General features: G+C 36.4%; 1 protein-coding gene across 1 annotated transcript; it reads right to left on the bottom strand.

Moving 5' to 3' along the window:
* On the bottom strand, positions 1-13,879 carry LOC111056819. The gene is made up of 2 exons (XM_039441176.1): positions 13,370-13,879; positions 1-381 (listed from the first exon to the last, which is right to left on the bottom strand). The coding sequence occupies exons 1-2, from the start codon at positions 13,727-13,729 to the stop codon at positions 1-3; spliced, it is 741 nt and encodes a 246-aa protein (XP_039297110.1). The 5' UTR covers positions 13,730-13,879.
* Between the last annotated feature and the right edge of the window lie 586 nt (positions 13,880-14,465).

Below are 14,465 nucleotides of genomic sequence, written 5' to 3'. Positions count from 1 at the left end.
TTAAATTTTAACAATCTTAATATCGCTCCATGTAGCGGTTATATGCTTCACTACTATTCCTAAATTTTTACAGTTAGAATTAAATTTTACAACTTTAGCAGGTGAAATTATTGAAGAAAATCTCTGAGGCAGGTATACCTCAGAGATTTTCTTCGTAGATGCAATATTAATTTTCAAAATAATTCTTCTACCGTGATGGTTCGTTTCCTCCCGCACTGAGATTATACCATGTGGAACATCCTCCGCCAGCTCGCGGAGAGGTACCCACGGTTTTGGCGTTGGTTTATTGATGAGTGTGATGAAGTCCTCATCATCATCATCATCCCGTGCGGCTGCCTCCTCCAGTAGCGGAGCCATGGAGGTGTTCTCAGACATATGTTTCTGTTAAATGAAAATCTATGATTAGTAACTTTATTATAATTTGTTTCAGATTATCAACTACTTGTGATCAACAGATTATTGTCATAATCTCAACTTGATATCATCGGATTGACAAGACATTCTCTACACAAAGTGAGTAATATCAGTTATTGAAATAATATTTCTTGCAGAATCCAATAGTGAATCAAATTAATAAGCAAACTCTTTCATTGCAACAAATAACTATCAACTGAATCAGTAATTTTCTTATCACTTCAATATTATAGCAAATAATATGTAAGCATCATAATAATGAAATCAAAATATTCATCTTATTCAATTTTTTGAGTGAACTACTAGTAAGCTTGATCAGTTCAAAAATAAAATTATACACATCTTAAGTGAACACTAATCATTTAATATCACAATATAACTATCAACTAAATCAGTAATTTTCTTAACACTTCAATATTATAGCAAATAATATGTAAGCATCATAATAATAATGAAATCAAAATATTCATCTTATTCAATTTTTGACTGAACTACTAGTAAGCTTGATCAGTTCAAAAATAAAATTATACACATCTTAACTGAACTCTAATCATTTAATATCACATTGTGCATTGTACAAAGACATCTATGGAAATTAGTTTTTTCTCACTTATTAGATAGTAGCATGCATTCAACCTAATCACTTCAAATAATTATATTTCTTGATTTCATAAAACAATTTATGCTCCACATTGTGCATTGTACAAAGACATCTATTGGAAATTAGTTTTTTCTCACTTATTAGATAGTAGCATGCATTCAACCTAATCACTTCAAATAATTATATTTCTTGATTTCATAAAACAATTTATGCTCCACATTGTGCATTGTACAAAGACATCTATTGGAAATTAGTTTTTTCTCACTTATTAGATAGTAGCATGCATTCAACCTAATCACTTCAAATAATTATATTTCTTGATTTCATAAAACAATTTATGCTCAATTCAAATGAATATATCATATTCATGTAGTCGAATGTACATCTTGACTGATCTCTAAAGTTGAATTAAGTTCCTATATTCGTTATCAAGAAATTGTCTTTCAAATCAGATTCATCAATAACTGACAGAATCCAAGGGCAGGGCAGTGGACTGTGGATGCTAGTTGGTATAAATACCTACAAATAAATCTTGAATTCTGTACATAAAAATACTGATAGCTTGAAATGTGGTAAGTATGCCAATAAAAGACTAAATGAATCAACAATATAAGATTTAATAATAATAAGATGATAATAGTAGGCAGATGGCCACGTACAAAAACAATTGTATCAAATATTTTGAGATCAATAAATTAATAATAGGCAGGTGGCCACATACAAACAATTGAATCAAATATTTTGAGATCAATAAATTAATAATAGGCAGATGGCCACATACAAAGGCAATTGTAAGTAGGTTAAGTCTTTGAATCCTTAAATAATAATAGGCAGATGGCCACATACAAAAACAATGAGTCAAATCTTGGGAAAATTACAACATGTGAAATAATGTAGAGAACTACAACATTTAAATGAAATTAGGTCAATGACATTAATGACCATTAAGTTCTGACAATAACTGCAAAGGTATTAATGATATTAAATTATTAATGATATTGCAATAAATGCAAAGGTATTAATAATGATACCTGAAATGAATAATTTGAGTGCAATAATGAAAGTTATTACTAAGGTACAATAATAATGATTAAAAAATGACAATAAGCTGTAAGAAATGCTCAGCAAATAACATACATAAAAATATATGCGGCATAGGCCTTCAGTGATTTGAATGTCAAATTAGATTTCGACCTAACAATTAATAGGCGTTATTGGCCTTAAAAATATCACTTAAGAGCTAAGGGTAGCTAATAAATACAATGAGGACAGTCCGGGTTGAATATAGGCGACATGGGCCTTCAATGAATTGAATGTCAAGACAGACATCAATTGGAACGAGTAATAGGCGACAGTGGCCTTCAATGAATCACTTGTAGAGCCAAGGGTAGCTGTCAAATCCAATAAATAAATAGGCGTCGATGGTCTCAGTGAAATGAATGTCAAGCTAGACATTAACTAAACAATAGGTAGGTGTCGGTAGCCTCAGTGAAAGAATGTCAAGATGGACATTAATAATAGGCGACAGTGGCCTTCAATGAATCACTTGTAAAGCCAAGGATAGCTGTCAAATCCAATGAATTAATAGTTGCTACTATTGAATACAATTATATAGGCGTCAGTGGCCTCAGAAAATCACTTGTGAAGCCAAGGGTAGCTGTTAAATACAATGAATTAATAGGCGTCGGTGGCCTTAGTGAATTGCATGTCAAGGTAGACATTAATCAAGTAGTAAGTAGGCGTCAGTGGCCTCAATGAGTTGAATGTCAAGATAGACATTAGTAGGCGTCAGTGGCCTCAATGAGTTGAATGTCAAGATAGACATTAGTAGGCGTCAGTGGCCTCAATGAGTTGAATGTCAAGATAGACATTAATAAAACAATAATGATACATACGTAAATGAAACTTGAAAAGAACGAATTACATAACCTGAATAAAATTTTGAAGAGGAGATGCGGCCAGGCAGACAGGCAACGACTCCGCAATACCAACAGGAACAGGACATCAGCAAGCGATGAAGTGATTAGGCCATGCAATGACAAGCATGGAAACGTCCAATACAGCAGGCGAATCCCCCAATGGAAAGGTAGGCTGGAGCGGGTAGAATTCCAAACGAATAATCCGATCTTCAAATTGTGGAATTTTTGGATTGATTTCCAAACAGTAGAGATGATGCACTTGAAAGTTTGAGGTTCACGAGGTGAAACCAATTGTAGAAGAATGGCAACTGAAGCTCACACGAGGTTGCAATTTTAGACAAAGTTTATCCAATTTTACCAGAGTAATTGAGTGAAGAATTCGATGAATAATTGAATCACACTGAAGAATGGAACAAACGAATTAATCTGAAGAATAATTCACACTTTAAAAAGGTTCTGTAGATTAAATAAATAGCGATGAACTCCCACACGAGGTTGTGAACTTAGCAAAGTCTATCAAAGCAAATATGCGAAGCAATCGTTGAATAATTGAGTCACAATGAAGAATAGAACAAACGAATTAATTTGAAGAATAATTCACACTTTAAAAAGGTTTGTAGATCAAATGAATAGCGATGAAATGTTGTGAAGTTGTTAATGGTAAATCCTTCACAGATGATACGATGTTTCTGATATTTATAAGAGCAGTCTCTAAATTCCCTCTTTTGCAAATAAATTCACAAAAAATTAAGGCCGTCCGGCTCGCAAAATTACTGGGTTCAAACCTCAGCTCTAGCTCAGTGGTAGAAATATGAATTTTATAAATACAAATAATCACCATAAGGTTCAGTGACCGGTGATTGGTAATTCTTACCGCTGCTTCTATGAAGTTCTTGAAGAATACCAATACGGAAAATAAAAGAATATTTGATGACTGATTATCAGTAACCATGCATCACTAGAGAATAATAAGGACCAACTATAGTTGTTTCTAGTTGATTCTTAAAACGCTCGTCGCGAATACAAGTATTCACCAATATACCCTTCCAAAATTCCTTAGAACTTACAACGCCAGTTCTGGAAGCTCTCTGGATCCTTATATGATATAACTGGAACCTTATTAATATAATTTCTTAATATACTTGTTCTGGCTGATAAAATGAATATCATCAAAGGATGATAAATATTGAGTGCTCTGAATAAGATTAATATCACTTGATTCAATAATTTTAAGTGCTGCAAAATATTTGTTGATATTAAAACAGCTCAAACTATATATCACGAGATGAACTAGGATAAAATAAATTTCTACGATTTGTATGCTGACATAAAACACAAAATATATTCCCACAAAAAAGATGTGCATAAGATATTCGATAAATCTATAATTCACTTAAATAATCTATTTCTAAAATCTGAATAAGTATCACAGGCTTTGCTAATATTCACAATAGTGAGTTTCAAATTCATAAATATATTATATTTAATACTGGTACTTATACTTCCAATCAATATAAAATTCTGCAAATAAAAACCTGTTCGGTCTATAGGTTTGATATACTATACTTGGTTCAATAAACAAAATTAATATTTAATAAATTAATATTCAAACATGAGATCTCAGGGCTTTTAATATGAGTTCGGGCTGTGCATGGAAGTAAGCTTCCTACATATAATAAATAAATTTATAAAAGGTTCTTATGAACTATGTGATATTGTTCAACACGTGGTGACTTTTTATTTTAATTCAAATTAATTGGAATAGCGCTTTTTTTTTTTTAATAATTACCCCCACTGGACGTAGAAAAAACGAGCTCGTTTGGTTTGACTTATCACTCACTGAACTGAAGTTCTAGATGTTCTCGTGGATTGAATTAATTATTTCCAATAATTAATTGGGTAGGCTCCGTTTCGTCACTGCTGGGCTAACGCGTGATCCAGATTTTTATAAGTTTCTTTCGAATTAAAGCTATTTTTATGGGAATCTTTACAATTACGAACTCCTTGACAGCACTGAGTTCACAAATAATTAACATTCAACACAAATACATTACATTTAAAAAAGGGTTTGGCTTAATAGTTCATTAAAAATTTTTAAAAGGAATAAGAAAAAACCCTAAACTCCATGTGCATCCTCTCCGGTCAGGATCTTAAGCCAGAAGAAGGAGGTTTTCAGAAAAATTTGCCTCTTCCTAGAATAATTCTGTAAGCTACTCTCTGATTGGCCTTCAATTTAATAGACTCAATACAATTGGTTGCCTTGGGAATCAGGGCTTCCTCGGCTTTATAATAGAAAAAATTAAATAAAAGAAGTTTTTATACAAATATATGGAGTGTTTATCTTAAATTGAATTCATAAATAAATCGTAACATACGATTTTAATAGATAATACATTTAGTTTTTATATGAGTTTTGTATACTCTTGATTTATCATGCTTTTTTGGATTATAATAAATATTTATACAGAAATAATAGTTGTTTGTAAGTCTACACATCGACTTCCTTTAGTATACATAATATATCCTTTATGAGTGAATTTTATATGATTCAACCGGTCATATGGGTTGATCGAATAATCAGCTGATTCGTTCAGTATTGATTCTGATAATTATCGATTTATCCAAGATCGACTAATTCTTTTCAAAATGTAAACAAGTAACCCTAACCTCAATGTTCATGCATTTTATTTTTTTTTATAATCCGCCAATAATAAGTATGCCGCTTTATAATTTTTTGATCTTACCAATGGGTTCTCATAATTATTAAATCACAATAATATATGTTTTCTTATCGTTGTTGATAATGCTATTACTCCTAATCGCTAATAATACTTGATTTGAGTTGATTTACTCTTTGGGTAGGTCTAACCTTCTTTCCAATTTTATAGTCCTATTACATTTCATGGGTTCATTTAAAAATATTTGGTGGTTTTAAATTACCACGTGACAACGTTCACACACGGTTGTAAACTTAGCAAAGTCTATCAAAGCAAATATGCGAAGCAATCAATGAATAATTGAGTCACAATGAAGAATAGAACAAACGAATTAATTTGAAGAATAATTCACACTTTAAAAAGGTTTTGCAATTCCGATGAATTCAGATGAAAGGTTTAGACCGAGCGCAAGGTACGCACACTCGCTGACCTCCATGAAAAGAATAGACAGGAAAAGCTAAAAACGCTAGCAACAAAAACGATAAGGCGGAAATGTAGCCACGTACGTGAAACGTTTGGAAACGTATGTTGAAAAAGTGGCAAATATCTAAAAGGTAAGATGCCAAAAGACAAGATTAAATTCTAAAAAATCGAATAGCACAAATATTAAAATTGCAACGGCAAAAAATCCGATGAGAAAATACGAATAAAAGCATAGAAAACCAGCTGATGGAGCAGTGGCAAAAAACCGCGATTGAGACGTCACTGAACAGCGCAGACGCACAAAGGACACAGCGCGCAGACAGACAGACATGATGACGACATGATGTCTACGTAGTAGCGGAACGAATAACAAGTGAAACCGTTCCAAAGATGCTTTGTCAGATTTTACATAAACTGGGCCCCTTGTGTCATACGGGGGTATGGCACAATAAGAAAAGTAAGAAATATGTAAAATCTGGCAAGGCAATTGGAAATTGAAAACTGGGCCCCATGTGAGAACCAGGGGAAAAGAACAATGAAACCTGAAAATACAACATGAACCATAAGAGCAAGGGGATTAACTAGAATCCTCATCAATGGGAAGAGGTGCTAAACTCGAAATAGCCCTCTTAAAGGTGCCGGAGGGAGTGAGAACAGTGACAACTCGAACTTTGTCGTCCTTACCGGGATGAACTTCAGTAATGCGCGCCAGCTTCCAAGTGGACTGCGTGGAACCAGGATCCTTCAAGATGACAACTGTACCGACCTTCAAATTTTCACAACTGTTTAACCATTTGCCTTTTTTCTGAAGAGTGGTTGAGGAGTGGGTCTTTTTTCTGAAGAGTGGTGGAGAAAAAGTATGAGATTTGGGGCCACCTACACGGATGGAAATAGGACCGGCGTAATCCAAACCACAATTATAAAAGGGAAAGTTAGCCTGAACGCAGGCCGCTGGTAAACTACCCATGATTTGCTCAGAGCGAAGAGCCGAAAAGCGAAAACACAATATGCAATGCCGCAATACACTTTTGATGGTGCGACGGGTGGAGGGAAACCAAAATCGTTGTCTTACACTGGCCATGGTGGCCTGCACCACTACCTCTGTAAACAAAGCCGTAGTGCATTCGTGTGACGTCAACACAGGTAGGGCTCATACACCAATAGAAACACTAGCTGATATAGATCAGCTGAAATCAACGAATTTTTATTGGTGGAGGAGCCCTACCTGTGCTGACGTCACACGAACGCACTACGGCTTTGTTTACGGAGGTAGTGCCTGCACCCCAGCATGACTTATACGGCGATGGTGAGCAACAATCAATGCACGAGTGAATTTGTGATTGCTGGGCAACAATATTTGATGTTTGTAATCAAATGAAGCATTTGCGTTTTGCAAACGTCCACCAACTCTGAGCAGAGAATCTGAATGAACGAATGGTGACAAGGCTTTAATAGAACTATTAGGCAATAGCTCCTGATTTTGACGCAATGCTTCAAGTTCGGCAGAGAAAGCTTCTTCTTGAACAGATTTGAAGATACAATTTTCAGCTTCTGAAATTTCAGAGACAGCTAATTGACCAAAGCGCGGAGCGACTGAATTTTGTTTTTTACAATTATGAATGAACCGTAGAACATACGCCGTTGTACGGACAATTTTGTGATAGGTGGAGCGACTATTGATTATACCTGAAATAACATCATTACGAGACGAAGTAGTAGCTAATACCTGAACTGATTGAGAACTGTTTTCCTGAACTGATTTCTGAGACTGATGAGAGACATCATTTGAAGTTAGAAAATTTGACATGACCCTACGGGGAGCGGCCACAGGTGAAGCAGGGAGGCACGAACGAGGTGCTGCAATAGGACGAATAGCCTTACAAGGACCAAATATGACCCAACCTAGACTGGTTTTCTGAAGGATGGGAGCGTTTTGAGCTAAATACAATTTACCAGGCTGAATTATCGATGCGAATATGCCAGCACCAAGTAACAAATCTACAGGTTTAGATTGATCAAACAATGGATCCGCCAATTTGAGTTCAACAGGAATTGAAATTTTGGAAAGATCGATGTTCACCCTAGGAACATTAGATGATATGCTATCAACTACAATACAATTTTCTTCAACCGACCACGAACGATCAGATGAAGACAAGCAAACTGAATGAGAAATAGATGATTTGGTCTTATTCTCACCTACACTATGAATCAAAGTGTCAGAATACAAGGTAACAAGTGACAATTTTTCAGCCAACTTAGTTGACATCAAATTACAATCAGAGCAAGAATCTAAAAGAGCGGTTGCTTTAATAAATTCCCCACTAGAAGATTGAACCAAAACTTCAGCAGTAGGTAACAAAGCGACAGTTGATTGCTGTTGCAAACACAGTGACGAAGTAGAGCTCATCGTGACATGAGAGCTCTTCTGAGGCTGTTCTGCATGAGAAACAGCTTGCTTAGTTGTTTCCGCATTCTGAACCATGACGGAATTCAAAACAGCATTCTTACCCCTGGAGGGAGCAAAAGATTGAGAATGAATAAGATTTGAAGTTACCTTATCCTTAGAAGTAGGCTGAGTGTCCCGTGATTGAGGATACGACCTGTGAAGAACAGTGTGGTGACTCTTGCCACAAAGTGTACACGATTTGTCCGAACAAACATGATTGGGTGCGAAAGGCTTGAGGCAATTATAACATAACCTTTTGCCATGGACAGCGTTCCAACGATCAGTAACCTGTGACTTCAATAATTCATTACAATGATTTGGAAAATGACCAACAGAATTACAAAAACTACAAGGTGACATGGAAGAGGTAGTAACCTGCATCCTAGCTTGAACATTTGATTGAACTTTGGCTTGCTATGAGCACCAACCGAGTTGGATGTACTTTGCTGTACATTTCCTTGATGATGGTTAGCTGAGCTTGAAGCAACAGCTTCCATGATTTTGCATTGCGATTCCAAAAAATTCCAGAATTTGTCAATGGTGGGAATGTCGTGTATACCAACACTCTTTTCCCATTCTCGAACAGTAGCAGTATCCAACTGCAACAACATTTTGTGCATATACAACAAGTCCTTGATTTGGACTCCAAGTTGAAGCGCTTCGAGCGCGGTGATGTGGGACTTGCAAAAATCAATGAATGCCCGTAATGATTGCGGACAGTTACGCTTTATGGTAGGCGGAGATTCAATTGCCGTGACGTGCCTGGCAGCAATTAATCTCTTGTTGTCATACCTCTCTCTTAAGAGGTTCCATGCAAGCTGAAAACCATTTTCGTCAGCTTCAATGTGTTCCACTCTAGCAAGAGCTTCACCACTGAGTGATTGACGAAGATAGAAAAATTTCAATGAATCATTAATGTTATCTTGATTACCAATAATATTAGTAAAGGCACTTGAGAATGCTTGCCATTTTGAAAGCTCCCCATTGAAGCGTGGAAGCGGTATCTGAGGCAACTGAAAATTTGCCAAAGGTGCGTTTTGAGATGTTGGCCGCTGGGAAGCACCAGCAGTGGCCTCATTGTTGCGTTGTCTGCTTTCAAAGGCAGTTAATGCAGCGTTTGCCTTAAAGGTAATGGAGATAAACTTATTGAGTATCTCAAAATGAGTTGAAGTGTCCTGCACTTGCAACTCTGAATTCCATAGTCGTTGGTGTATCTTATTATACTTAATTCTAAGTGAACCTAGTTCGTTTTTTACAGTCAATAATTGATAATAAGTGGCTTCAGAGTCCACAACATAATCGTTATAGCTGGTTATGAACCAGTCTATTTCCTGGTGCAAATTGTCTCCTGCATTGAAAAGAGCAGAAGGCTCAGGAAGTGAATCTTCCTCATGATCAGACATGCTAAAAAATTAACAGAAAAACCTGAGTGAATTACAAGTAGGCACTGTAGCAATGCGATTGCTGCGCCAATAAGCAACCTTGGGCGCTGGTCCAGTATGCAGAGAGGCACGCCTGTGGGTTTGAGGCAAGTTGTATCAAGCTTGCTGTGCGGCGAGTCAAGTAGCGAGCTCGCAAGGCGGTGTGGTATGCCGTGTGTTGTTTTCTCAATGCGCAATAGCCGTCTGTGACCAGTTCAGTGCGGTTCAGTCTCTCAGGGTACAAGATAGTTGATAGCTGGTGCATACACGTCGCAGCGTGCTTTGAGTTGCAGCCAGTACTGAAAATTTGAAACAGGTGTGTGAATGCTTAATATTAAACAATTTAAACATACAAAGGTACAATGAAATAAAATATACACTAGAGTGGGACCTAATCATTGGCGTCAAGCTAGACTATTAGGCACACGGTCACTGAAACCCCAAGGTTCAATGGACCAAGAAATGGGTAATAAAAATTAACAATTATCCTAGGTAACACTGGGTCAAAAATCCGGCCCGGAGGACCAATTTTTATGACAGAATCCAAGGGCAGGGCAGTGGACTGTGGATGCTAGTTGGTATAAATACCTACAAATAAATCTTGAATTCTGTACATAAAAATACTGATAGCTTGAAATGTGGTAAGTACACCAATAAAAGACTAAATGAATCAACAATATAAGATTTAATAATAATAAGATGATAATAGTAGGCAGATGGCCACGTACAAAAACAATTGTATCAAATATTTTGAGATCAATAAATTAAAAATAGGCAGGTGGCCACATACAAACAATTGAATCAAATATTTTGAGATCAATAAATTAATAATAGGCAGATGGCCACATACAAAGGCAATTGTAAGTAGGTTAAGTCTTTGAATCCTTAAATAATAATAGGCAGATGGCCACATACAAAAACAATGAGTCAAATCTTGGGAAAATTACAACATGTGAAATAATGTAGAGAACTACAACATTTAAATGAAATTAGGTCAATGACATTAATGACCATTAAGTTCTGACAATAACTGCAAAGGTATTAATGATATTAAATTATTAATGATATTGCAATAAATGCAAAGGTATTAATAATGATACCTGAAATGAATAATTTGAGTGCAATAATGAAAGTTATTACTAAGGTACAATAATAATGATTAAAAAATGACAATAAGCTGTAAGAAATGCTCAGCAAATAACATACATAAAAATATATGCGGCATAGGCCTTCAGTGATTTGAATGTCAAATTAGATTTCGACCTAACAATTAATAGGCGTTATTGGCCTTAAAAATATCACTTAAGAGCTAAGGGTAGCTAATAAATACAATGAGGACAGTCCGGGTTGAATATAGGCGACATGGGCCTTCAATGAATTGAATGTCAAGACAGACATCAATTGGAACGAGTAATAGGCGACAGTGGCCTTCAATGAATCACTTGTAGAGCCAAGGGTAGCTGTCAAATCCAATAAATAAATAGGCGTCGATGGTCTCAGTGAAATGAATGTCAAGCTAGACATTAACTAAACAATAGGTAGGCGTCGGTAGCCTCAGTGAAAGAATGTCAAGATGGACATTAATAATAGGCGACAGTGGCCTTCAATGAATCACTTGTAAAGCCAAGGATAGCTGTCAAATCCAATGAATTAATAGTTGCTACTATTGAATACAATTATATAGGCGTCAGTGGCCTCAGAAAATCACTTGTGAAGCCAAGGGTAGCTGTTAAATACAATGAATTAATAGGCGTCGGTGGCCTTAGTGAATTGCATGTCAAGGTAGACATTAATCAAGTAGTAAGTAGGCGTCAGTGGCCTCAATGAGTTGAATGTCAAGATAGACATTAGTAGGCGTCAGTGGCCTCAATGAGTTGAATGTCAAGATAGACATTAGTAGGCGTCAGTGGCCTCAATGAGTTGAATGTCAAGATAGACATTAGTAGGCGTCAGTGGCCTCAATGAGTTGAATGTCAAGATAGACATTAATAAAACAATAATGATACATACGTAAATGAAACTTGAAAAGAACGAATTACATAACCTGAATAAAATTTTGAAGAGGAGATGCAGCCAGGCAGACAGGCAACGACTCCGCAATACCAACAGGAACAGGACATCAGCAAGCGATGAAGTGATTAGGCCATGCAATGACAAGCATGGAAACGTCCAATACAGCAGGCGAATCCCCCAATGGAAAGGTAGGCTGGAGCGGGTAGAATTCCAAACAAATAATCCGATCTTCAAATTGTGGAATTTTTGGATTGATTTCCAAACAGTAGAGATGATGCACTTGAAAGTTTGAGGTTCACGAGGTGAAACCAATTGTAGAAGAATGGCAACTGAAGCTCACATGAGGTTGCAATTTTAGACAAAGTTTATCCAATTTTACCAGAGTAATTGAGTGAAGAATTCGATGAATAATTGAATCACACTGAAGAATGGAACAAACGAATTAATCTGAAGAATAATTCACACTTTAAAAAGGTTCTGTAGATTAAATAAATAGCGATGAACTCCCACACGAGGTTGTGAACTTAGCAAAGTCTATCAAAGCAAATATGCGAAGCAATCGATGAATAATTGAGTCACAATGAAGAATAGAACAAACGAATTAATTTGAAGAATAATTCACACTTTAAAAAGGTTTGTAGATCAAATGAATAGCGATGAAACGTTCACACACGGTTGTAAACTTAGCAAAGTCTATCAAAGCAAATATGCGAAGCAATCGATGAATAATTGAGTCACAATGAAGAATAGAACAAACGAATTAATTTGAAGAATAATTCACACTTTAAAAAGGTTTTGCAATTCTGATGAATTCAGATGAAAGGTTTAGACCGAGCGCAAGGTACGCACACTCGCCGACCTCCATGAAAAGAATAGACAGGAAAAGCTAAAAACGCTAGCAACAAAAACGAGAAGGCGGAAATGTAGCCACGTACGTGAAACGTTTGGAAACGTATGTTGAAAAAGTGGCAAATATCTAAAAGGTTAGATGCCAAATGACAAGATTAAATTCTAAAAAATCGAATAGCACAAATATTAAAATTGCAACGGCAAAAAATCCGACGAGAAAATACGAATAAAAGCATAGAAAACCAGCTGATGGAGCAGTGGCAAAAAACCGCGATTGAGACGTCACTGAACAGCGCAGACGCACAAAGGACACAGCGCGCAGACAGACAGACATGATGACGACATGATGTCTACGTAGTAGCGGAACGAATAACAAGTGAAACCATTCCAAAGATGCTTTGTCAGATTTTACAATAACTCCAATGTGAGTACATGTAATGTGAACATTGGAAATTAGTTTTTCTCAGTAAGAAATTTATCAGATACTAGCAAGCTTTTGGATGACAACATTATTTAAAATTATCTGTTCACATTACATGTTAATAATATTTGAAATAACTAACCTTTGGGGGTACGAAGTTGGTTTCTTCCTCCTCCTTGAGAAATTGCAGTTTTCTCTTCCCCTGCTGTCTGTTGGTGGTAATTGTTGTTAGCGGCACTCGCTTCGGTGCCCATCCTAGATGAGATGGTGGTGGTGTGTCTGGTATAATGAGCTCATCGCCGCTCATCCCTCTCTCCACGAAGACTCCACGTCTCTTCAGGGGCGACTCCTCGGGGTCGGATGCGACAGCAGCAGGGGGAGCAGCGGTGGTAGAAGGAATCTTCTTCTTCCGCGCAGCTTGCACTGCCCAGTAAGATGGGAATGATGGTTCTTGTTGAGGAGGTGTATCCGGAAGGATGTACTGCTCACGTGTGGACTCCATGATGATAGCTAGGATATGTGTGAAACGTGACTAGTGGTCGAGTGAAGCTGGCAAATCCATTGACCGCCGCTTATATACTCATTCGTTCCTCTCTCTCTGTTTTAGGGTGAGTGAGAGATAGTGCATTTTCCCGCTTGTCACATCCTTGACATACAAATGCATTCTTACACGTAAAGCAAGTTGCATTCAGAGAAAAAATATCAAATTCTCACAATGCACTCGAATTCTCACTTCCACATATCTCGAATAACAATATTTCGAATGTAATCTCCTCATTAATTTTCATAATTAACATCACATGTTGACTTGCTAAATTTCTTCTCAATATTATTATTGTGATTTTCATTATGTTCGTTGATTTCACAGAGTTCGAGACTGCATAATCACTCCAGTCTTCGAGGAGGAAAGACGTGTGAAGAACTAGTGTAAGCAGAGAGAGAGAGAGAGAGAGAGAGACAGTACAGCACATCATTCATTGCATGTAAGTATGATACAATTCTTTATTTTTCTAATCATGATTTTTCAGAAGTTACTTCTTTCCTGATACTACTACTAATACAATGCACTTAGGAATCACTAATATCTCGATTACAACAGAGTGCATATTGTACAATATCCAGCTTGTTTTCCCACAGCATCTTCTTTTTCATCATTTGTCGTTTCTTTTCCATTATAGCTCATCTTTTTATATATACAAAATGGAACATGTATCACTTTTTCATAAGGATTTTCAATA

This window comes from Nilaparvata lugens, chromosome 14 (genome assembly GCF_014356525.2).
Source record: "Nilaparvata lugens isolate BPH chromosome 14, ASM1435652v1, whole genome shotgun sequence".
Classification (NCBI taxonomy): domain Eukaryota; kingdom Metazoa; phylum Arthropoda; class Insecta; order Hemiptera; family Delphacidae; genus Nilaparvata; species Nilaparvata lugens.
The sequence above is the reverse complement of the archived record's forward strand: the minus strand, read 5'-3'. Positions and strand labels throughout refer to the sequence as shown.